General features: G+C 48.2%; 1 protein-coding gene across 2 annotated transcripts in view; it reads right to left on the reverse strand.

Annotated features, from left to right (window-relative positions):
• The window catches only part of LOC142578733 (copper-transporting ATPase 1-like), a 75,440-nt gene that overhangs the window by 27,070 nt on the left and 22,276 nt on the right, over nt 1-26,094 (reverse strand). For both annotated transcript variants that reach the window (XM_075688250.1, XM_075688248.1), the window contains 6 exons: nt 23,011-23,179; nt 22,097-22,330; nt 20,242-20,382; nt 19,639-19,872; nt 14,651-14,791; nt 12,886-13,074 (listed from right to left, as the gene is read on the reverse strand). In XM_075688250.1, coding sequence (XP_075544365.1) covers nt 12,886-13,074; nt 14,651-14,791; nt 19,639-19,872; nt 20,242-20,382; nt 22,097-22,330; nt 23,011-23,179 — 1,108 coding nt within the window. The remainder of the gene's footprint in view (nt 1-12,885; nt 13,075-14,650; nt 14,792-19,638; nt 19,873-20,241; nt 20,383-22,096; nt 22,331-23,010; nt 23,180-26,094) is intronic.

The following is a 26,094-nucleotide window of genomic DNA, read 5'->3' on the forward strand; positions in this document are numbered from 1 at the left end:
ATTTGCATAGTCTGCACAGAGACATTTTCATGTATTTGTCTGCAAATTCTGTCAACACAAAGTCCATAAAAGTTACCACGTTATGACATATTATTTCACAATTCTGATGGAATATAATCCTTTGAGCAGGCACTACCAAAGTCTGTGACACCACAGGGAGTCGACATGGGAAGCTAAACTTGGCAGTGCCATCTGTCTTGCATTTTTTTACCATTTCTGGCATCACACCATGACTCTGCTGAGGATAAGATTGATGTCTTTGCAATACTTTATCTACAACCTATCAATCTAACATAACTTAATGTCTCTTTCTGGCGTACCCTAAAGTACAGTCAACGGCTGATTTTCCGGACGCCCCACTTCTTGGACACCCCAGATAAATCGGATGCCTTTGTGGCAACGCCACATATCCCACAGAGTCAATGTATAAGATTTTCTGAAATTTCGAACACAAAAGCCCTTCACTGTCCAATTTTCTGGACTTGTTGCCGTGTCATTTTTATTATTTCACCCCCTCAAAACAGCGCTCTCGCACGCAGATCTGCTGGTAACCGTAGCCACCATCACGGCAATGGTATGCCTAGCTGCTTCAACATTCGCTACAAAGCTTCGTGCTGTTCAGTGCCATGTTTTTCTTTGCTGTCAGCAATGGTGCTGACTGTGCCTTTGTAATTGTTGCTAATGCTTCCGAAGCTTGGAAGGAACGACGCACTACATAATGTTGGTTCCCAAGTCAGCTTTGCCTAAGTATACACGGTAAAGCATGTGTAAAGTATGACGGAGAAGTATACTAAGAATGGAAAGGGGCAATTGTCACGAGACATGGTTATACTGCAAGCCTTAATCACAGACGCGTGCATCCGTAGTGTCCTATCAAACAGCGTGTCCACCAACTTGACATTTCTAAATTCCCTGTGTTTCCCAGGTTTTCCTTGAGTGCCTTTGCAAAATTTCCGGAGTGGCACAGAAGTTTATTTTATGGCAAGTCGGGCTGAAACCATGTCACCTGATGCTCTCACTTTCCAGTAAGCATGTTAAAAAATAAAAAATGGCTTAATCCAGTTTGAATAGTAAGGAGTAGTGTTTCTTTCATTCAAAAAGAAAACAGAAAGGAGGGTTAGTAAAATGCACAGCTAATAAAATACCTTTGGAAAAAGATAGCAAAGCCCATTGTAAATCACGTCAAACATTTTCAAATACGAATAAAAAGAGATGCATACAGAAGCAAACATTTTCGAATATGAGCTATTTCTATCAACTGATAGCAAGCTCATTGGTATGAGGCCTGAACTTTGTCACAAGTGAGAATCTCTCTCAGCAGCTAGATAGTCAACCTCAACTGTCCTGACATACTGTCAGCCTGTGCACAATGCCTCAGTGTTGCATTTCATTGATTTAAAGAGTTTATTTTGTTTGGGATGAGGGACACCTGCATATCGGCATCAGCCAACACTTAGTTTTTTTGAGCTCAAGCTCCTTCAATGAAGCAGCGGCACACTTCATTTCCTGTTCATTCCTCAATGTGTCGGTCCTCTCTATTCTCGCCCTCCTTCCACCACAAGTTCACCACACAGACCATATGAAGTATCCTCTTGGACAGTTGTACAGTCAGCGCCCGATTTTTTGGACTCCCTAGGGGCTGCGAAAATGTCTGAAAAATCGGACAATAAGAAAAAACTCAGTGCCCTTCCACTCTGTGAAGAAGGATGATCAACGAAGCTGTATATGTGGGCCCCTTAACGGCGAACTGCACCTCCGCCGCGGGTCCGCCCGGCATTGCACTATCTTCGGGATCGGCCCAAATATGGAAAATGCTTAATGCCTGCTTCACCACTACCGCGGGTCGGCCCGGCATTGCACTATCTTCGGGATCGGCCCACGTATGGGGAGTGCTTAATGCCTGCTTCACCTCCGCCGCGGGTCGGCCCGGCATTGCACTATCTTCGGGATCGGCCCAAATATGGGAAATGCTTGACGCCTGCTTCACCACTACCGCGGGTCGGCCCGGCATTCCACTAACTTCGGGATCGGTCCACGTGTGGGGAGTGCTTAACACCTGCTTCACCTCAGCCGCGGGTCGAACCGGCATTGCACTATCTTCGGGATCGGCCCACGTATAGGGAGTGCTTAACGCCTGCTTCACCACTACCGCGGGTCGGCCCGGCATTGCACTATCTTCGGGATCGGTCCACGTGTGAGGAGTGCTTAACGCCTGCTTCACCTCAGCCGCGGGTCGGCCCGGCATTGTGCTTTCTTCGGGATCGGCCCACGTACAGGAAGTGCTTAACGCCTGCTTCACCTCTGCCGCCAGTCGGCCTGGCATTGCACTATCTCCACGATCGGCCCACGTATGGGAAGTTTTTTGCTTGCCCCGCCAACGACACGAAAATTTCCTTGGACGGTAGAGGTATACAGCTTCACTATAAAAACGAATGCATGCCTTTTACTGCCCCCTGTTACGTTTCGCCTACGACGCGCGGTTTAGCCGGCGCGGCTGCAACAAAGCGGAAGACATTTTGGCCCGTTCGGCGTCGCCGCTACGCCTCCCCGCCAAGCGCGTCCAGGCATGTTCCGATGCCACGTGTCTTCATGTGCGTGTGTGAGTGTATGTGCATATTGGTGCCCACGCTTGTCGAAGCGCGGCAGCCGGGGAGAGGAGCTCCCAACAACTGTGAAGCGAGGGGGTCTGACAGGCGGCGACACGACAGTGTGAGCCACCTTCTCCTCCCCATTGTGCCCGACCGGCGGCGACACGACAGTGTGAGCCACCTTCTCCTCCCCATTGTGCCCGACCGGCGGCGACACGACAGTATGCGTCACCTTATCCCATTGTGCCCGAGCGGCACAGTCACGTGCTCGTCTATAGAGGGGTTCCTTCTTGCCCTCAACTGCGAGAGTATAAAAGCAGCTGCCCCCGGACGCCAAAGGAGGGCTCCGATTTCTTCTGCTGAGTAAAGTGCACTCCCGTCTCTCTACTTCGGTCAACCTGACCGCCAACTCTTTGCGATGTTAGAATAAACAAGTTGTTTTGTTGTTACCAGTCGACTCATGCTTTGCCGGGACCTTCGGATGCTTCCAGTTGTACCCCAGGCCGCCAGGCCAACGCTACCCTTGGGGCTTGCGACCCAGGTGCAACAACGGGCGTCAGCGCCGAGTTCCCAACAAATCGTACCAGCGGGTGCGATTACAACAACTGTCTGCCAGCGGTGAGATCGCGACAACGGAGGCCAGCAGCGAAGAGATGCAGTTGACTGTATGCTGAGCAGCTCAACGACGATCCGGGAGCAGTGCAACGAGCCCTGTGTGATGACTGGTTGCCTGCAGCGGAACGACTGCGCTGAACTCTTGGCTGCGAGGTTTGGTGAGTGCGGGACTTTCTTCTTCTGAGTTTTGCCAGGCTTTTGTTAGTGTCAGAAACAGAGCTGGTAATTGTGGTTGTCGTTGCTGCCGGGTTAGTTTGCGGCAAGACAATAATAGGCAGTAGAGAAAGCAGCATTCAGAGCAGCCATGGATTTGAAGTCGTTGCGCAAACCGAAATTGCTGGTGCTTGCAAGAGAGTTGGGTCTGGATGTCTCGGACAAACTCAGAAAACCAGAACTGCTAAAGGCTATTCTTGAGTTAGAGGCTGAGGATGACGAGTTGTCGGAATGCCTTGAGACTATTGAGGAGAGGTCAAAAAGACAGGAGCGCGAACTTAGAGAGCAAAAAGAGAGACAGGAGCGCGAACTTAAAGAACAGAAAGAAAAAGAAGAGCGCGAACACGCTTTGGAAATGAAGCGTCTCGAGGTAGAGATGGAACGCGCTCGTAATGGAAGTCAGGCACACGGTGCAGGAGAACGCGTATTGTTCAAAATGACTGACCTGATGCGGCCGTTTAAGCTTGGAGAGGACATTGGTTTGTTCCTGGTTAACTTTGAGCGAACGTGCGAGAAGCAGGGGTTCTCTCGGGAAACGTGGCCACAGCGCTTGCTCACTTTGTTACCCGGCGAGGCGGCCGACGTAGTCGCTCGCTTGGATAGAGAGGAGGCAGAGGATTTCGACAAAGTGAAATCGAGTCTGCTAAAAAAGTACAGGCTGTCAGCGGAGGCATTCCGTCGGAAGTTTCGGGAAAATTAGAAAGGCAGAAGTGAGTCATACACAGAGTTTGCGTACAGGCTAATGTCAAACATGCAGGAGTGGCTCAAAGAAGAGAAAGCGTTTGGTGACCACGATAAAGTTCTGCAGTGCTTCGGGCTGGAACAGTTTTATAGTCGGTTACCTGAGAACGTGCGGTACTGGGTCTTGGATAGGCCAGACGTTTGTACGGTGGCTAAAGCCGCTGAGCTAGCCGAGGAGTTTGTGACGCGTCGGGCTCGCGGAGCTAAGGACGATCAAAAGGGTGAATTTGGCTCGAAGTTTGAGAGGCCAAAGTTCACACCCATGAGAGAAAGGGGCGACACACGTAGTGCGGATGAAAGGAGACGGCGGCAAAACGAACGAAAGGAGACGGCGGCAACCGAAGCCGAACGCAGAAAACGGTTCGAGATGAGGCAAGCGCGCGTTTGTTATACGTGCCAGAAGCCGGGTCACTTTTCGGTGCAGTGTCCAGAAATAAAAACAAAAGTTGTGTTTTTGTCAATATGCAGCACTGACGAGAACATGAAGCTTCTCGAGCCTTACATGCGAGACCTCCTCGTGAACGGGAAAGAGTGCCGAGTGCTTCGCGATTCCGCAGCTACAATGGATGTAGTTCACCCGTCTTACGTAGAACCCCATATGTTCACGGGCGAGTGCGCATGGATCAAGCAAGCCGTGGAAGCTCATAGCGTGTGTCTGCCGGTAGCAAAAGTGCTTATTGAAGGACCTTTCGGAGCGCTTGAGACGGAGGCGGCAGTGTCATCTATGCTGCCCCCCCAGTACCCGTACCTATTTTCGAACAGGTCCGATCTCCTCCTGCGCGAGAAGGGGCTTTTGTTTGGCGAGGCTAGCGTTCAGGCCTTAACCAGATCGAAGGTTCGGGAGCTCGCTGCAAAAGCGGTAGTTGCGGGGCCGACGTTATCGAACAATGAAAAAGGGTCAGAGGCGCAGCAAGCTGATCTTCAGAGCACGCCCGAACTGAATAAAATTGAGTCTGTAGCGTTGAAGGCGCCAGATACTGGAGAGGAAATGCCCGACACGGGAAAGTTAGAAGAGCTATCTACAGATTTGCTCATCGCGCCTACGTCAGACGGACTTGATAGGTTGCTAAAAGTCAGCCGGTCGGCTTTGATAGCCGAGCAAAAGAAGGATGGCAGCCTAGAAAACATACGCTGCAATGTCAAGGAAGGTATCGCCAAGAAAAATGCTCGCTTTGTGGAAAGAGGTGGAGTCCTGTACCGGAAGTATCTAGACCGCAGAGGAGTGGAGTTCGATCAGCTGATCGTGCCTCAATGCTATCGTGAGGATCTGTTGCGCTTGTCGCACGGGGGTTCGTGGTCCGGACACCTAGGAGTTAAGAAAACTAAGGACCGTCTCTTGCAAGAGTACTATTGGCCAGGGTGTTTTCGGGACGCAGACCATTTCGTAAGGTCATGTGACACCTGTCAGCGGGTGGGCAAACCAGGGGACAAATCGAGGGCGCCGTTGAGATTGGTACCTATCATTACGGAGCCTTTTAGACGGCTCGTTATTGATACAGTGGGACCTCTGCCGGTAACAGCCACGGGGTACAGACACATTTTGACTGTGATCTGCCCTGCGACAAAGTTCCCTGAAGCAGTGCCGCTTAAAGAACTCAGCTCAGTTGAGATAGTCAATGCACTACTGTCCATATTTGCGCGAGTTGGTTTTCCTGCGGAAATCCAATCAGATCAGGGCACAGTGTTTACTAGCGCTTTGACGACAACTTTTCTCGAAAGGTGTGGGGTAAAGCTGCTACACAGCTCAGTGTACCACCCACAGTCGAATTCCGTTGAGAAGCTCCACTCCGTCATGAAGCGCGTGTTGAGAGCATTGTGTTTTGAACATCAAACTGACTGGGAGCTGTGTCTGCCTGGGGTGATGTTTGCATTACGGACCGCGCCGCATGCAGCTACGGGGTTTTCGCCAGCTGAGCTGGTGTACGGTCGCTCGCTTCGGTCTCCGCTTCGCATGCTTCGAGAATCGTGGGAAGGCAGGGGCGACGACACAGTCGTGGTGGAGTACGTGCTTAAGCTCCTCGAACGCTTAAGAAGGGCACAGGAGTTGTCAGGTGAAGCAATGGCAAAGGCCCAGCAGAGGGCCAAGGTTTATTATGATCGGACCGCCAGGGCCCGTCGTTTTGAGGTGGGCGATGAGGTCATGATATTGCGCACATCGCTAAACAACAAACTAGACGTGCAGTGGGAGGGCCCAGCACGAATTGTTCAGAAACTGTCGCACGTTAACTACGTGGTGAGTCTGCCAGGAAAGCGGAAAGCACAGCAAGTTTACCACTGTAATCTGCTCAAACCTTATAAACAAAGGGAAGCAGTGGTGTGCATGATGGTAAACGTTCCTGAAGAGCTTCCGGTCGAGCTTCCGGGACTAGGCTCAGTGACGAACAGGGAAGACACCGGTCAAGTCATTAGTTACTTAATCAGTAAAGCACCGCTGTCGCCTGAGCAGAAAACCGAACTACACCAGCTTTTACAAGAGTTTCAAGGTCTGTTCTCTGAGAGGCCTGGTAGGACTTCTGTCCTTACTCATGACATAGAACTTACCTCCCCAGAGCCAGTACGATCCAAGGCGTACCGGGTGTCACCCCGCCACAACGATATTATGGAGGCTGAGGTAAAGAAAATGCTACAGCTCGGTGTTATTGAGGCAGGTGAGAGTGATTATACCTCCCCTTTGATTTTAGTTGAGGTACCAGGCAAGGAACCTCGTCCTTGCGTCGACTACCGCAGGCTTAATTCCATCACTAAGGATCAAATTTATCCAATCCCTAACATCGAGGAGCGCCTTGAGAAAGTTAGTAGCGCTCAGTTTATTTCCACCCTAGATCTTGTCAGGGGTTATTGGCAGGTTCCACTTACAGAAGAGGCTAGTAGGTATGCGGCGTTCATTTCACCAATGGGAACATTCCGTCCTAAAGTGTTGAGTTTTGGTTTGAAGAACGCGCCATACTGTTTTTCAAGCCTCATGGATAAAGTGTTGCGAGGACAGCAAGAATTCGCTTTACCGTATCTAGACGACGTAGCGATATTCTCCGCATCCTGGTCTGAGCATGTGGCACACTTGCGGGCAGTGCTAACCCGCCTGCGCGAAGCGGGCTTGACAGTCAAGGCTCCTAAGTGCCAGTTAGCACAGGCCGAGGTTGTCTACCTCGGTCACGTGATTGGTCAGGGTCGTCGCCGCCCCTCTGAAATAAAGGTGGCCGCTGTGCGAGACTTCCCGCAACCGCGCACGAAGACCGATATTCGGTCGTTCTTAGGTGTCGCCGGCTACTATCAGAGGTACATCCCCAGGTACTCTGATATCGCGGCTCCCCTGACGGATGCTCTAAGAAAGACAGAGCCTCAAACAGTCGTCTGGGACGAGACAAAGGAAAGAGCTTTTAGCGCCCTAAAGAGTGCCCTAAAAAGCCAGCCTGTGCTACGATCGCCAGACTATACAAAAGGGTTCGTTGTTCAGTGCGATGCTAGTGAGCGAGGCATGGGCGTTGTACTGTGCCAACGGGAAAATGGAGAAGTAGAACACCCCGTCCTGTATGCTAGTCGTAAGCTGACCAGTCGTGAGCAGGCGTATAGCGCCACCGAGAAAGAGTGTGCATGTCTCGTGTGGGCCGTTCAGAAATTGTCATGCTATCTAGCCGGCTCGAGGTTTATCATTGAGACGGATCACTGCCCTCTCCAATGGCTGCAGACCATCTCTCCCAAAAATGGCCGCCTCCTGCGATGGAGCCTCGCTTTGCAACAATATTCCTTTGAGGTGCGTTACAAAAAGGGGAGTCTCAACGGTAACGCCGATGGCTTAAGTCGAAGCCCCTAACGTAGGAATCAGCCTCAAAATTGTTTGTTACTGATGTTTTTCTTCCTGAGGCAGGATTTTTAACATATTGCTTTTGTTTAGTGTTTCAAAGTGATGACATGCTTTCTAGTGCAATTTTCCAATTTGTGGACGCGTTCTAAGTGCTGCTAGACTACTGTAAGGAACTAGGCAGTGGTATAGAAGGGGAAAGAGCCTGGCAGGGCTTAGTGAGGGTTGTGCCGTGCTTGCTGACTGAGCGGTTGAGTTTCAGCGTAGTTCTAACGCTTGCCGGGAACGAGAACAAAAATGTGAACTCTCCCGAAGTCACTTTGCAGTGTCCTGTGCGAACCTGAACGAGAGAACGAGGCCTTCTCTGTGCGCTGCGCTCAAGAAACGTCGAGGGACGCCCGACTTCGGTTATGAGCATCATCGAGCGACATCCCTCCGGACAGCGGATGCAGTCCCCTGTCCATCGGGATCTCCTTCCCCCGGCGGGGCGGTCTGTTAAGTTTCGCCTACGACGCGCGGTTTAGCCGGCGCGGCTGCAACAAAGCGGCAGACATTTTGGCCCGTTCGGCGTCGCCGCTACGCCTCCCCGCCAAGCGCGTCCAGGCATGTTCCGATGCCACGTGTCTTCATGTGCGTGTGTGAGTGTATGTGCATATTGGTGCCCACGCTTGTCGAAGCGCGGCAGCCGGGGAGAGGAGCTCCCAACAACTGTGAAGCGAGGGGGTCTGACAGGCGGCGACACGACAGTGTGAGCCACCTTCTCCTCCCCATTGTGCCCGACCGGCGGCGACACGACAGTATGCGTCACCTTATCCCATTGTGCCCGAGCGGCACAGTCACGTGCTAGTCTATAGAGGGGTTCCTTCTTGCCCTCAACTGCGAGAGTATAAAAGCAGCTGCCCCCGGACGCCAAAGGAGGGCTCCGATTTCTTCTGTTGAGTAAAGTGCACTCCCGTCTCTCTACTTCGGTCAACCTGCCCGCCAACTCTTTGCGATGTTAGAATAAACAAGTTGTTTTGTTGTTACCAGTCAACTCATGCTTTGCCGGGACCTTCGGATGCTTCCAGTTGTACCCCAGGCCGCCAGGCCAACGCTACCCTTGGGGCTTGCGACCCAGGTGCAACAACGGGCGTCAGCGCCGAGTTCCCAACAACTCGTGCCAGCGGCGCGATTACAACACCCCACGGGGCTCAAATCGCCAGAGGCCCGTCCGAAAAAAGCTGTGAAGGCCTGCGAGTACACTTTTTAGGCATATCGATGCTCGTAGTCTGACAGAAGACGGCGTGTGCATGCGTGTATAATTAAGAAATACATACAGTGTCCAGTGACAAATGCCCCTTCCCACGCTTGTTAAGCTTCACCGCGTCACATTTCTGTACTGAGGCAAAGCTGACTTTCGGAAACCGGCATTATGCAATGCGTTGTACTTTCCGTGCTTCGAAGCCAATCGCGAGGATTACAAATGCGGAGTCGGTGCCACTGATGACAGCGGCGAATTCTTTCAATAAAAACCATAGCATCGCACCGCAAGAAGCTTAATAGCGAACGTCGAAGCAGCTAGGCCTGGCGTTGCCGTGGTGGTGGCTTTGGCTGCCAGCACTGCGTGCGAGAGCGCCGGTTCGGGGCGGCGAGATAATCAAAATGGCGGTGGTAATGGCTTTGATTAATGTCGTTTCGGACCCACGGTCACGGCAAAAAGCCTGGAAAATCGTACGGTGAAGAATTCTTGAGTCCCAAATTTCAGACGTTTATATAAATTGACTATAGGGCACGTGGCGGTGCTGCGAAGCCATCCGAATTATCGGGCATGTCCCAAAAATCGAGCATCCAGAAAATCTGTCATTGGCACTGGCACTCCTCCAGCAGACGGCACGGCATCAAAGACGATTTGTTACGAACCCTCTCTGTTACTCGAAGCCAGCATTAGCACGACTTTCGTTCCCTTTCAATAAAGTTCAGTTCAGTTACAGTTCCCTGACAGAAGCACAAGTTCTCTGAAATTTCCTTGAATATTTCCAGCCTATTCAAAATTCCTGAGAATTCCCGGTTATCCCGGTTTTTTCCTGTTTGTAGACACCCTGGCTCAAAGTAAGAGCACCGATATGCCTAATATGTGTACTTGACAGGCCTTCAGAGCTATTTCAGATGTGCTTGGGGCGATTAGAGCCCTTAGGGTGTGGGGTCCTCTCACACCCGTACTCTTGGGACAAAGGAACGACAGTACAGTAGTGCAAACAATCACAAGGGCATTTATTGCACCTTTCATAGATCAGTGCCTGCTAGCCGAGTTGCTATCCACAAAACATGCCGATGGGCTCGCGACAAATCTAGAAGTCTGACTCACCGCGACCGGAAGCGAGCGAATATGTTCGCCCCATGCTGGATCCCAACGCCTGGTCGTTCGCGCGTACAGTCACGCGAATCGTGGCGCGTTCGAAGGCGGCCACGCGAGGCGGTCTCGCAGAAGCATGGGTCGGCGCGCACGCGGGAGACGTCCCCGCCGCGCGCCGACCGGGCAAGAGGGTCGCTGCACGTGCGGCACGACCGTCCCGCTTCCTGTCTCGAACCCAACAACGACAGAGCGCCTTGTCTCCCGGCGCCCGAGTAACCCCGCAGCGGCGCGACGCTCGCGCCATCTCTCGCACCGCGCTTGTACCACCCGACCGCCGCGGGCGCCAGGCCACGCGGCGGGCGAAGCCGCCCTGCAGGAGACGAGCCATGCGGGAAAACTAGATCTCAGGGGAGGCGTGAGAGTCACGCATCCCCACATCCCCCCAACCTTAAATCACTACATATTCCGGCGAGACATGTGACACGGTCTAACATCAAACTGTGCTTCGCAAGCAAGGTAGAACATTAAACAGTGGTCGCGCCGAAGAAATGTCCGCACGCTGTCCATAACATGCGAGCCGACATTGTCCTTGGGTGCACCGCTGGCGTCCGCCGGTCACAGCGGCAGCTTTGCAGACTCGACGGCACGATGCCAGGCCAGGACTCCGGAGACGACGACGCAGTAGTCTGTACGAACAAGCGTCGCTCGCGCCGACGCGCCCTGCTGGGAAGAGCCGCCGTAGCTGTCGGTGACCGCCGGCTCTTTTGTCCGCCACCGAGGGTTGTGAGCTGGATGCAGGAGGCCGCCGAAGTCGCCGCGCCGAACTGGCCACAGCATCACCATCGCCTGGGGTGGCTCGATCGTAGTCCGGGGCAGCAGCAGACGATGTGCAGGTGACGGCAAACCAGGGGTGACTCCAATCACGCTGCGTAAACTCAACACACTCGGCAAACACTAAAGTAGTGCAAGGGAGAGGAATTATGCATGCGCATCGCCCACGTGGTACGATGTTCAACTCGGCTAGCAAAAGATCGGGCAGCTACTCAGATGCTAAGTTCACGTGAACGAAGCTCGCTTTCTTGAGTCGAACGAGTAATTTCAGTTCGTGCGAGGCTAAATAGAATGAGGGAAGCGAATTGCAACACCTCAACGCCACGGTCCACCAGGTTGTGTCCCTCCACGTGCGACAGGCAGCTTCGTAAAGCCTTAGGCCTAAAGCGTCGCTACCCTGACAACAACCGGCATCCAAAAACAACACCCAAAATGGGCGCAAAACAGGCAGCCGCGAGGAGACGTTAGCTCTGTGAGGTGGTCCTACTCCGCTCGGTGCACAAAGCATCCGAGTTGACGGCGCCCACCGTCCCAGACGGTGTCGGAGCGCCCGGTGCCAGGCCGCAATACCAGTCAGCCCGTAGTGGCACCCGTGGCCCGCGGCCACCCGGCTCCCAGAGCCGCGACTTCATCCGAGTCAAAGAGATAGAAGAAGCTATTTACATAAGAAATTCGGATCACCCACGAGGCTTCCGTACTCACTCGCTTCAGGCTTGCCACTGCTCTGCGGGCGCTCAGCCTCGCTCTGCCAGGATGCAGACCACGTGGCTCTCGTACTGACGAATTTCATTAAAAAAAAAACACTTGCGGAAAGGCTTAGCATGTTGACATGTTCAAACACACTACAGCCACCATCACCTCGCTCAAGAAAGCACGCCGCCGACGCTAGCGATCAAAATTCACGCTAGGCCTACGCTTCGGTTCAAACAAAGGTCTCGAACGAAGCAGAACTGTTAAAACTATCGTCCGATGCCCCAAGAGGTCCACGTTGGGCAGCCAGATGTGGGGTCCTCTCACACCCGTACTCTTGGGACAAAGGAACGACAGTACAGTAGTGCAAACAATCACAAGGGCATTTATTGCACCTTTCATAGATCAGTGCCTGCTAGCCGAGTTGCTATCCACAAAACATGCCGATGGGCGCGCGACAAATCTAGAAGTCTGACTCACCGCGACCGGAAGCGAGCGAATATGTTCGCCCCATGCTGGATCCCAACGCCTGGTCGTTCGCGCGTACAGTCACGCGAATCGTGGCGCGTTCGAAGGCGGCCACGCGAGGCGGTCTCGCAGAAGCATGGGTCGGCGCGCACGCGGGAGACGTCCCCGCCGCGCGCCGACCGGGCAAGAGGGTCGCTGCACGTGCGGCACGACCGTCCCGCTTCCTGTCTCGAACCCAACAACGACAGAGCGCCTTGTCTCCCGGCGCCCGAGTAACCCCGCAGCGGCGCGACGCTCGCGCCATCTCTCGCACCGCGCTTGTACCACCCGACCGCCGCGGGCGCCAGGCCACGCGGCGGGCGAAGCCGCCCTGCAGGAGACGAGCCATGCGGGAAAACTAGATCTCAGGGGAGGCGTGAGAGTCACGCATCCCCACAAGGGACAGTAAAAGGCACACATTCATTTTTTTTTTTGACTGCTGGATTTGTCAGATGTTCTTGCGGCCCCTAGGAAGTCTGAAAAATTGGACGTTGACTGAAATGCCATGACTAAAGACATGCCTTGTGTGTTCAGGTTAAGTCCCGTGAAAGCTGTGCAATCAAGCTTACCTTATGGAGAATTTCAAGTGGCTCTCCTCCTTTGATTAGAATTCCATTGGATGCCCCAACGCCTGTGCCAACCATGACAGCAGTGGGTGTTGCCAAACCCAATGAGCAAGGGCATGCGATGGACAGCACAGTCAGGGCGCATTGGAACGCAAACTGGAAGATGAGCTCACTGTCCGTGTCATGATATCGCTGCACAAAAGTTAAGACTCTGCGTCAACAATGGAATACGTTAACTGTATGAGAAAATCATTCCTTCTTTACACCTGACACCACTGCAGTGCCATTGAAACATGCTTGTGACGCAATGTGTAGTACTGTTGCAATAGTTATACCCATGTTTCAAGAACATTTAAAAAATAACTACTGTATTTACTTGATTTTAACGCGCCCTCGATCGTAACATACACCCGTTTTCCATGACCAAAAAAAGGAGAGAAAAAAAATTCCCTCGATTGTAACATGCACCTGTTCGCCATCACCTAAAAAAAGTCCTTTACAGTACCACGTGCCTCATTATTTCATACAGAAATACAACTTTTCTCATTTGGAAAAACAAGGATTTACTCCCAATGCACTAAAGTTGCGATAAATAAATAAAGTCGCAGTTTCGCCTGAAAGGCAAAACATTGATTGTGATTGCAAAGTAGTAGACAGCTATACGAAAAATAAGGATAGTAGTTTTATCGGCAGTATAAACTTTTATAGGTTCGCTTACTAACTAAATTAACGAGCATGGTGTCACATGTACACAAGCAAACATGAACACATCTCACTCAATGACTGCGGACACTTTTTATCAGAACGCTGGAGTGAGAAAGTGCGGTAGCAGGAGCGAGCGAATTGACCTCTGTGCGGTCCCTCACTTCAACATGAACTATACTACGAGAACCCAGCGCAGTGCGCCTAGATGTGTAGACTGCCGTCATCGCAGATTGCTTTGCTTTCAAGTTAGGGGCCATGCGGCCATGGCTACGCAGCAGCCACCACAGTAGAATGCTCTTTTTCTGTTAGTGCCAGTCCCACACGCAAGTTTCGAGAACTCCAAATGCCCGTGATGCGGCCCGATTTCTGCCCTTCTCTGCACATGTGATCACTTTCCTTTTAATTGCGGCATGGTGATGACCACTCCGCGTGTCTTCGCAGTCAGCACTTCCATGCTGATACAGCAAATGTAGAAAACGGGAAGACTGACGATGGACTAACCTAAGCACACATACTACAGAACATGGAGGAAGCTATGGTAGCTAGGCTAAAAGCACGTATAAGGTGGCCCTTTTGAAATACCGATGGTGATACGGTAACACAGATTTAGGATTGTACTCGATTCTAATGCACACACAATTTCAGACCTGTTTTATCAGAAAAAAAGTGAGCGTTAGATTCGAGTACATACGGTAATAAAATTACAGCTTAAAGACATTCAGCATCAGTTCTAGTGGCTGACAACCATGTGAAGGACCATTTAGAAAGCAATCCAGGAGAAGCAGCATCCCATTGAATATTGATCGTCTTTTCACAACACAAGGTTTAAGTTCTTAAATATCACTGCTAGAAAAGCACACAGAGTTTAAGCAGAACCTTTGGAAATGAGCTAACCCAAGAGAGCATGGTATTATCACTATTGCAACACACAAATGTATATAACCATGAAAGAGTTCATAGAGCCTTGCAGGCAGTTAACTGTATAACTTAAAAAAGAAATCATGTATTGTTCTGTCATGATAAGTCATTCAGTAAAGCAATACAAATCCAAAACGACTGTCACCTGTCTCTTGAAGAACCGTGTGATGTACTCAACATTGTGAAATCCAATTAGGACCCAACAAAACAATGTCAGCAGCGAAACCAGTACCACACCGGGAACAAAGTAGCCAGCTATTTTGTCTGCTAGCTGTTGAATCGGAGCCTGCATAGAAACAATGACGTAAAGATGCATACGATAAAACATTTAAGGAACATATTACAAGAGCTGCACAGTTATTGGTAGATTCTGTGATCATGATCTCAGTAATACTATAATTGCTAATGTTAATTTAAATAACAAAAAATGCACATCTGCGATGACAAAAAGATTAAAAACACATTTCATGTTTGCACTTACAGTCTATACACGGCAGTTGCATGTAGCTGCTATTGCACAGTGTGGCTTCCGGGATCATGCCTCACGTGTGCTGTGAAGCATAGATACCGCGGCCACCACAGGGTGCTGCGACGAGCCCTCTCATCGTCAACATGATAAGACAGCTGCCTGTGCTGATTGGTCTCTAATAAGTGATGTAGCATCAAGGGCCCGAGCGCTCATCTCACGTGAGAGCAGCACACAGGCCTGAACCGGAAATAGCATCATAAAGAAAAAACAAATGATAAAATACTTTTGGATGGTGCCTTGACACCTTGCCATACCCCCTGAGTAGCTTCCAGCATGCTAGTGGAGCTGAAATGGTAGAGACAGCTATTTTGCAGGCAGGAGATTAGTGAGGCAACATCTTTTAATAGTGAGGCCCTTATATGATTAGAAAATGTTTCAGGGCCCCTTTAAGAATAATCCATCACTCAGCTGCACATGAAATGATGGTCAATTGTATTCTCCTCCATCACTGGAGGAAAATCACAAACATCGCTACACTTTGGTATCCTGATACTGAGTTTCACATCACTAACAAAGAAGACTTTAACAGTTTGTGATTAATTCACCAAGCTTTCCCTGCAAGTTTCATTTGAATGGTTAATGGTAAATGCATGTCATCATTAGTTTACCAATGATGTTTGCATGGTTCATGGTAAAGGAAGCTTCTATAAGGTTGTAGAATTTCATTCTTTATAAAACAAGATATATGTATACAGGCAAGTGCCCCATGCAATACAGCTGAATATCACCTGAAGAAACAGCACACGGCATGCAGTGAAGAGTGTAAGGATGAAAATTTCTATATTGTGTCCATGCATGTACAACATGCAAAACAGGCACACTTCCTATAACACTAGGAAAAAACATAACCACTTACAGCAACGTTCGAATCTTTATAAAAGCAACCAGGCACAACTTTTGACCAAAGCAATTTTGGTTTGTGTGTTGTCATCACATACCCTGCTGCTCTCTGTTGAAGCCCAGTGTGACTTCCTGGCCACACAGGGTTCATTTGCATGCAAATTTTTTTGGAACCTACTTGTGTGAAATATTGGTGTACATGACCCCACAGATTGGGCAGGAGAACCACTTTACTCTGACTCAAACATAGATGCCACACTCAGTATAGAATTCAGAGAAGGCTCTCTGGACAGTGTGGGCTTTTCCCACTCAGAAGGCACAGACAAGAAAGGTAATATAATTGCATGGTCCTTGTGATAGCACGACACTGTGTTGTGACGTCATCGCGGTCTTGAAAGAACCATGATTCCGTGCTGCGTTATCACGCCTCTCAGGCCTATATATATTCCTGCGTATTGTTCAATAAACGTTCTTCGTTCATCGTCCATGTCCGGCGTCAGTCATATCATCTGGCGACGAGGCACTTTGCCCACGCGCGGAGCTGGCTCGGCACTGCGGAAGCATCGTTCTACGCGGAAAGACCAGCCAGAGCACCCGGAATGTTCGTCGACCGTCGGCTGAGCTGTACATGTTCAAGGAGCACGACAGCCAACGGAGGTGTCGACAGAAGTCCAGCGCAAGTGCTGACGGTAGGAAGTGACTACTTCGGACGCAATATGTGATGAGTACTGTCCAAATGCCTTTCTACGGGAAAATAGCAGAGTTTGATGATAAAACTCAGAACTTCGAATCATACGTGGAACGTTTCAAACTTTTTGTCGGTGCGAACGAAATCGCTGAGGAAAAAAACTGTCTGTATTTTTGACAGTTATTGGCGCAGAAGCTTATGAGGTGCTGAAAAATCTGAGTGTTCCGAAAACACCCGCCGAACAAACGTATGATGAGGTACAGCGGTTTCTTAAAACCCATTACTGCCCGAAAAGCTCTGTGATTGCCAAACGTTGCAAGTTCAATCGCCGCGTACAACTAGAGCATGAAGGTGTGGAAGAGTTTATTGTTGAACTGAAACACTTGGTCAGGAAGTGCGACTTTGGCACATTCTTGCAAGATGCGTTACGAGACAGATTGGTTGCAGGTTTGCGGAATGAGGAACGCCAGCGCGCATAGTTCACTGCAGAGGAATTAACGTTTGAGGTGGCGTGCAAAATTGCATTGGATGGGGAGCTGGCGGCAAAAGACGCCGCTACAATGCAAACAAGAGAAGCAAACTTATTGCTACATTCTTTGCAGGCTAAGAGTAAGAGCAAAAGGAACAAAAGGATGGCGAAGTCTCCGGACCAGGTGTCAGTAAAAGCCTCTTGTGAAAGATGTGGCAGGAAGCACGAATCGCAGAAGTGTTGGTACAAAAATTTTAAATGCCGTAAGTGTTCAAAAATCGGTCACTTGCAGAAAAAGTGCCCTAAGGCAAAGCTCCTGAATACAGTGGATGACACTGAGGACAAGAGAGAAGAGTTAGACGTGTACCATTTTAAAAACTTGATGCGTTTAAGTTACGAAGTAAATGTTCAAGTGGAAGGCAAGCCATTGAGAATGCAGATCGACACTGGCGCGGCTGTTTCAATTGTTCCTGAGAGTGTGTACAATTCTGTCTTTCTGCATGTGAAGTGCATGCCCACTAGCATGTCATTGCGCATGTACACGGGAGAGCAGTTATCTTTGAAAGGCCACTGTGACGTATCAGTTGTCTACGGCAATCAGAACATGTATCTGCCCGTCTTCATATCGAACGATAACGGGAGGCGGCTGCCTGTGCTGCTAGGTCGCAACTGCGTTGAACGCCTTCAGTTAGAGTGGCAGCAGATCGGCCACATTTTGGGAGAAAGCCGCGTCGAAGCACTGCGTGAAAAATTTTCTTCGGTGTTCTCGGGCACGTTGGGGACAGTACGTAATTTCCGAGGCGAAAATGGTGCTAAAACAGAATGCTGCTCCAGTTTCCAGTCGTGCAAGGCCCGTTCCCTTTGCGCTGCAGGAAAGCGTAGAAAAACAACTCGGCCAAATGGTAGCGACGGGCATGCTTCGGCAAGTTCCACACAGTGACTGGGCAACACCGGTTGTAGTGGTGCAGAAAAAAGATGGCAGCCTGCAGATATGCGGGCATGGAGGAAGGAAACTGAGGAGAGGCCCTACCCCCTCCGTGCACTAGGAGAAAAGTGTGGAGGAAGTGACGTAGTATGTTCTCCTCTTTTTTGCTAATTTTTTATTTCTTTGCCATAGCGGCCACGCCTTTTGGGCCACAATGGTGGCTTTGTTTTGGTTCTGTGCGGTCACACGTGTTGCTCTGTAGGTTTCGTACCGTGGCAAAGGCGCCGTGCGGGCAGGTTCGCGTTGGTCTTCGTGTTTTGTTGCGCTGCATTATCTGGACTGTGCTCTCCCGGATGTTGCTGTGGCCAGGTGGGACAGGAGGAACTAAAATTCGTAAAATGAACGCGCATGCAACGCTGTACGCAATGTACCATGCCACGGCAATGGCTACGGATGAAGGAATATCCGCGGGAAATTTTGCCCTTTTTCACGGAATCATGCTAACGTGCTAACGATTACTTAGTATTGCTGGGGAGCGCGTGGGTCCGAGCAGCACGGCTGCGCACAGCGCGGTGTGGTTTCGCAAGAAATGTAAACAAGAGAGGAGAGCTGGCCAGATAGGCGGAGCAACGGCATGAGCAACACCAACTTCCGGCTTCACTTTAGCTTCACAAAGAGTGACGTAAAGGCCTCTCCTTAGTTTCCTTCCTCCGTGTATGCGGGGATTATAAAGTTACAGTAAACCCAGTGTTGAAAACCGAACACTACCCACTATTAAGATCAGAGGACTTGTATTCAACACTAGCAGGTGGAAAGATATTTTGTGTGCTCGATCTTTCTGCTGCATACCAGCAAGTGCCGCTCGCTCCAGAAGCCAGACCACTTTTGACCATTAACACTAGTTTGGGACTTTTTGAATTTCAACGCCTTCTGTACGGTGTGGCGAGCACTCCAGCCATTTTCCAAGCCCTGATGGATGAAGTGTTGAAGGGCATTCCCAGAGTTGGCTGCTACATTGATGACGTCATTGTAGCAGGGCATTCCCAGAGTTGGCTGCTACATTGATGACGTCATTGTAGCAGGGTCAGACATGGACAACTGTCAAAAGACCCTTGAGCGTGCCTTGCAGAGATTGTGTGCCTTCAACATCACACTGAATGTCGACAAGTGTTGTTTCTTTCAAAGCTCAGTTACTTATTGGGTCATAAAGTGACTGCGGAGGGCATTTACCCTACTGACGCCAAAGTACAGGGAATTCTGGAAGCGCCGGAGCCAAGTTCAGTCTCCGAACTGAAGGCGCATCTGGGAATGTTGAATTTGTATTCAAAATTTTTTGATAATGTGTCCACTGTAGCACAGCCACTTTACCAGCTTCTAAAAAAAATCAAGAGTAGTCATGGTCTACAGAATACCTACAGAACCATGATTCTGTGCTGCGTTATCATGCCTCTCGGGCTTATATATATTCCTGCATACTGTTTAATAAACATTCTTCGTTTGTCGTCCATGTCTGGCGTCAGTCGTATCAGACCTGAATATAGCATAAATAAGTATGCCTCTGCCTACGCCATGCATGTACAAAAAGTGGAGACAGTATAAAGGGCACAGAAAGCGTTGTCTGGAGGCCTTTTTCGCAGCATGCCACATGCGTACCCAGTTATAGCAGATGATTCAGGACTTACCTTGGATGTCTGGGCCTCCTCAACAAGCCGCACAATCTGTGAGAGTGCTGTGTCCTTCCCAACATGGGTAGCGATGATCAGAAGGACACCCTTGCCGTTGATAGAACCGCCAATAACCTGGTCACCAACTTTCTTGGGCACAGGCATGGATTCGCCTGTGATGAGTGCCTCATCAACGACAGAATGACCCATGCACACTCTCCCATCCACTGGTATCTTTGCTCCAGGCACAACCTACAACCCCAATAAAGTGAATTCATGAGCAACTTTTCAAATTATAATGTCCTTTCCAAGAAACCAGATATACACACAGTTACTTGCAACAAACAGGTTCTCCTATGCCTACCATATGTGTAAGCAAGCCTGTCATTCTGCTAAAGATCTACATTCCTGCAAAGAGTGCAAGAGGCAATACAATTCCACCCTGAAACAAGCAGATCATAAAAAAATTCAGTAACAAACAAGTCTCCTGCAACAAGGGCTAAAAAGTCGGCACAGCGAAGCAACCGGCTAGAAAGTTCCGTTTCACATTCATTTGCTTGGCATGCAAATGCATGCTGCTAGCACAAACATGGGTGCAACATGCGGAAAGAAAGTGCTTGCCTTTAACATGTCTCCTCTTTGGACCAATTCTACGCTGATGTTTCGCTCTGCAGTAACATTCATCTGGGCATCCACATCCACAAGAACTGCCTCTGTAGCTTGCAGTGAAATCAGCCTGGCAAGTGCAGCCGATGTCTTTCCCTACAAGCAGATATACAGCTACATTTTCACCACACAGCTCAGCTGAACTGACAGATCTCTTCAGTGAGCAAGCAAGTGGAAGGTAACCAAGAAACTGCAAGTAATTCTGCAATTGCCCCACAGGCAAAAGGTTGATAGGTAGCCTTTGATAACTTCGGTAAGCCTCAGAAGCCATGCTCGTCTACATGTATGATGAAAAGAAGCAATGCCTACTGCATTGTAAGTAAATGTTATTGAGGGCATTCTCAAACATGATTTTCAAATAACTGGTGGCAAGAAGCGTGCAGTGTCATTCCTCATATACAGTGAAACCTCGTTAAACCGTAATTGGCCGGAGCTCAGAAAAAGTATGTACTAAACGGTAGTACTGCCTAACCGAAATAGCCTGACATCGCCCACTTACCTGTCAAAAACAGAACTCGGAGAGAGTGCGATGAAAGGGGAAAAAACATGCAGTATTTATTTACTTTGCGCGACAAACATGTTATTTTCATTTGATGCCACAGCACCCTAGCAGTGACGACAGCAGCGTCAAACTTACTGAAGCTGTGAGCCAGCTTTTGAACCAGCCTCCTCTTCTCGGCAAACACTCGCATGGCAGATTCCTCGTTGGCGTTACATATTCTCCGTGCACAGGCACTGTAGTGTTGCAGAAGTCACGGGGCGCCTTTTCATTGTGGGGTGCTGTTCTCATCGCGACGATTGCATTTATGAGGCTGACATAACGCACAGCTTCTGCCACTGTTGGGCCTGAATCGCCCATGCTGTCGCTTTTCGTGTCATCCTTATCACTGTCGCTAGGCGACACTTCGGCAACAACAGAGGCAACGATGGCAAAAAGTTTAACCTCTTAGCCGACATCTCTTTGTGGTCGCAGCAGCACTGCCGAGCAACTTCATCGCATTCCAAATGCAACACACCGTAGTCAACAGTAGACCCATGTCGCGTGCCAGCACCGACTTTCCGCATCACATTCGATAGCACGAACAATGTCTAATTTTTCTTCTAAGCTAAACACCCGGCGTCTTTTATATCTGAGTTTCGGCATGACGCGAGTTCTCGCTTGCACGATGCTACAATGCTCTCTGGCACAGCGCCGAAATGATGTTGATGGGGCTTAACGCGCAAACGCACAGGGCGCTTGGAGGCCGTTGTGCAGATTTCTGAGGCTTGTTGTTCTGCCGGGCCACCCGATGGAGACGACGCACCGCCGTGTTTGCGCGATGAAAAGTGGAAACACTACGTGTTAACCGATACGTATGCAATAAGCTGGTACAGTTTATGCGGATGCAGAAAACATTATGTTCAATGGCCGCTGAGTTGGGGATTTGACTTTACTACTTTTATAACGAAACTACTGTTTAAGCGAGTACGGTTTAACGAGGTTTTACTGTAATGCCACTTTCCTCCCAAGCCCTGTCAATGCAACGCAAAAGTGATCAAGAAGTTTTGACCTACAGTTCTTGTATGATGTGTGTTGTTATACCTGTTCAAGCGTTTACATTTTCTGCCTAGTAGTACATTTGCTGTCATTCAGACTATTTTGGTTTAAATCCAGCAATGGAAAGTCTCTAAAAACATTAGTTATACAGAAACTAAATATTATAGCAAAGGTGATATTTAGCTCTGCTTTTAAGATTCCAGGAAGAAAATGTAGGCAGGCCAAGAAGTGCAACACAACTGAGAGGAAGGGACACAAGTGGTACATCCTTACCTTGGCAATGTGCTCAAGCCACCGTCCCAGTGATATGAACATGAGCAGCATGGGTGGTGTCTCAAAGAAAGTCTTTGGGCTGTGATCCGCACCATCAATCATAAAGTACACAACAATCATGACACTGTAGAAATAAGAGATGCTTGTTGCCAGCATGATGAGCACGTCCATGTTGGCAACCCTGTGGGACAGAGCCTTCCAAGCTTGCACGTAGAAGTAGCGGCCGCCAACAAACTGTGATAAAAGCAGCAGAAAAAAATGCTTTCCATTAGAAGCTATGATTTTGAGATCATTCATAAAATACTACATCTATGGCCAGGGAAAACACGGGGAAGGTGGGAGATGGAAATTCAAGACGATGAGCAAAACGGGAACAAGGTGTAAGCGGGAGCCAACATTTTAACAAGTGAACTTGTTTTCTTCAAGGCCATCTATGGCCTGTAGCTAGTCAAAAATGTTTCAGCAGAACCCATCTCATGATTAATGTCGACATTAATGCGATTAGCACTGAGGCGATTAGCATTGAAGCAATGTAGTAACAAACCGTATTGCCACCATTAGGCTTGTGAAAAAAAAAAATCTTGAGAGCACCAACACGAAAACAGCCGAAATTGCAAGGTTACAGCAAACAAAAGGTGCTAGTCCCTTACATTACACAGCAATACAACACAAGTAACAAAAACAAAACCTACATTACAGATGCTGTAATAGCATATGCACATAACAATAAATTCAGCTGTTGGCCAAGAAAGTGCATTACTACAATATAAAGAATTGAGAAACATTTTACTTGCAGTCTTTAATTCATTCATATTACATTACGCATATATGCTGTGACCATGTATAACATTCCACCACTCTTCTTTGTGCATAAAAGAATGGACGAAAACCAGCAAGTGTTTAGCGATACAGACCTGGACTGGGGTAGCTAATAGAAAAAGAATGAAGTTCTCAGCTGAAAGCCCTGGAAATATGCAGCAGTCATTGTCATGCTTGTAAACCATGCGCCGGATCATGTAGTACATCATGAGCAGCATGGATGGTACACCAAACATCAGAGAGAGCAGGAATGAATTTCTCCACCTGTATAAGAGAGTAAAAAAGGTATACTAACTGATAAAGTTTAATATCTCCAACTTACTCACTGGGGAATGGGTTATGAAGGACATCAAAGTGGAGAGCTCTAGATTTATTTTGAGTACGTAGTTTTCTTCAATTAAATTAAATCATGGGGTTTTACGTGCCAAAACCACTTTCTGATAGATAGTTTTCTTCAATGTGCACTTTATTCTAAGTACATGAGGATTTTCAATAGCACCACAACCAAAATGCCAACTGAGTCTAGCAGGAATCAAACCTGTTGCTGATTACCTTGCAATCAGCAACAGTCAGTGAATCACTGACTCATGGCAGTAGGCACTTGGGAGGAAAGAATTTTGATATAGGTATACAGTTAGATTACAAGTAGGTCTCCAAGTTGGCAGCTCGAGACTAATGCAATATGTTGCACTTCATGTTCCTCATCATCAGCCTATTTTATGTCCACTGCAGAATGAAGGCCTCTCCCTGCGATCTCCAATTAGCCCTGTCTTGTGTCAACTGATTCCAACAAGCGCCCACAAATTTCCTCATTTCATCGCTCCACCTAAGTCTTCGGCTGTTCTCGACTGCGTTTCCTTTCTCTTGGTATCCATTCTGCAATCCTAATGGTCCAGCGGTTGTCTAACCAGCGCATTACACGACCTGCCCAGCTCCATTTCTTTCTCTTAAGAGGAAGCTTTAGCTCGGGCCCAACTCCGACGCAGCCTATTCATATACATGTAAAACGCAAAAACGTTTTTATGAGATAATGCCTGGACCGATTTTGACGAAATTTGTCGCATTTGAAAGAGAAAGTTAAATTCTAGTGACTGTTGGAAGCGGAATTTCGATTTAGGGCTTGAATTTTCTTAAAACGATCTTCAAATATTTGACCGTTTGAAAAAAATAGAAGCACGAAGTTTATAAATTCATAGCTCTGCATCAAGAACCTTTATCGCGGTTCTGTAAATGGCATCCATTAGATCATTCAAAGCGGACAAATTCAATATGTCATTTTACATCTTACATTAATTTGTTATGCTGGTTACAACAGTTTTGCAAAAGTTGTATTTCTCTATTATTAAATTTTCTTATCTTCATGTGTAACATATCAATTTTGTCCGCTTTAGATGTACTATTAGATGCAATTCACAGAATTGTATTATCATTTTTAGTGGTTAAGTTACAGAGTTGTAAACTTGATAGTTTAGTTTTTTGAAAATTTTTTATTTTTGCCAATTTTTAACAAAAAATTGACAATCTAACTCAAAAATTCGAAACCAACAGTCACTAGATTTTAAGTTTGTCTTTTAAATGCAACAAACCTCGTCAAATTTGGTGCAGTGGTTGCCGAGAAAAACGAATTCTCCTTTTACATGTATTTAGATAGGAGCACTTGAGCTAAAGCTTCCTCTTAATGCCAATTAGAATATCAGCTATACCCATTTGCTCTATGATCCAAACCACTCTCTTCCTTTCTCTTAACACTATGCCTAGCATTCTTCATTCCATCACTCTTTGCGCGGTCCTTAACTTGTTCTCAAACTTCTTTGTCAGTCTCCAAGTCTCTGCCCCATGTCAGCACTGGTAAAATGCACTGATTGTCCACCTTCCTTTTCAATGATAATGGCAAGCTTCCAGTCAGAAGCTGAAAATGTCTGCCGTGTGCGATCCAACCCATTTTTATTCTTCTATGAATTTCCTTCCCACGATCAGGGATCAGGATCAGGGTTCGCTGTGATTAATTGGCCTAGGTAAACATACTCCTCCACAGACTCTAGAAGCTGACTTGCGATCTTGAACTCTTGTTCCCTTGCCAGGTTATTTATCATTACCTTTGTCTTTTGCGTATTAACCTTCAGTCCCACTCTTACACTCTTCCTGTTAAGGTCCTCAATCATTTGTTGTTACTCGTCTGCATTGTTGCAGAATAGAACAATGTCATCGGACAACCGAAGGTTGTTGAGGTATTCGCCGTCGATCTTTACTCCTAAGCCTTCCCAGTTTAATAGCTTGAATACTTCTTCCAAGCACACAGTGAATAGCACTGGAGAGATTGTGTCTCCTTGTCTGACCCCTTTCTTTATAGGTATTTTCCTGCTTTTCTTCTGTAGAATTAAGGTAGCTGTAGAACCTCTGTAGATATTTTCCAAGGTATTTACGTAAGCGTTCTGTACTCCTTGATTACGTAATGTCGCTATGACTGTCGGTATCTCTACTGAATCAAATGCCTTTTCCTAATATATGAAAGCCATATAGAGTGGCTTATCCATACCCTGCGGATTTCTCGATAACCTGATTAATGACATGAATGTGATCCATTGTAGAGTGTCCCTTCCTGAAACCAGTCTGTTCCCTTGCTTTACTAAAGTCCAGTGTTGCCTTATTCTATTGGAGGTTATGTTGGTAAATATTTTATGTAATACTGTAAGTAAGCTAATGGGCCTATTATTGTTCAATTCTTTAACGTATCCCTTTTTGTGGATTAGTATAATGTTTGCATTTTTCCAGTTTTCTGGGACCCTTGCAGTCGATAGACACTTCGTATAGAGAGCCGCGAGTTCTTCTAGCATTATGTCTCCTCCATTTTTGATTAAATCGATAGTTATTCCATCATCTCATGCCTCTTTCCCCCATTCCATGTCTTGCAAGGCCCTTCTGACCTCATCTTTAGTTATATATAGAAGGAGTTTCTGTAACCTGTTCATTATTATTTCAAATAGAGTACTCCTGAGTCCTCTGGGTACTGTACAGGTCAGTATAGAATTCTTCCACTGCTTTTACTATATCTTCGAGATTGCTGATATTATGCTTATGTTAAAATATTTCATTTAAATACCATTTCAGCACCATGCTTTGAGAACACTCCAGTGCCAATCAAGCAACTGTAACTGATTAGGAATAAATATCACAAAAAG

The sequence above is a fragment of the Dermacentor variabilis genome, chromosome 4 (genome assembly GCF_050947875.1).
Source record: "Dermacentor variabilis isolate Ectoservices chromosome 4, ASM5094787v1, whole genome shotgun sequence".
NCBI classification, from domain to species: Eukaryota; Metazoa; Arthropoda; class Arachnida; order Ixodida; family Ixodidae; genus Dermacentor; species Dermacentor variabilis.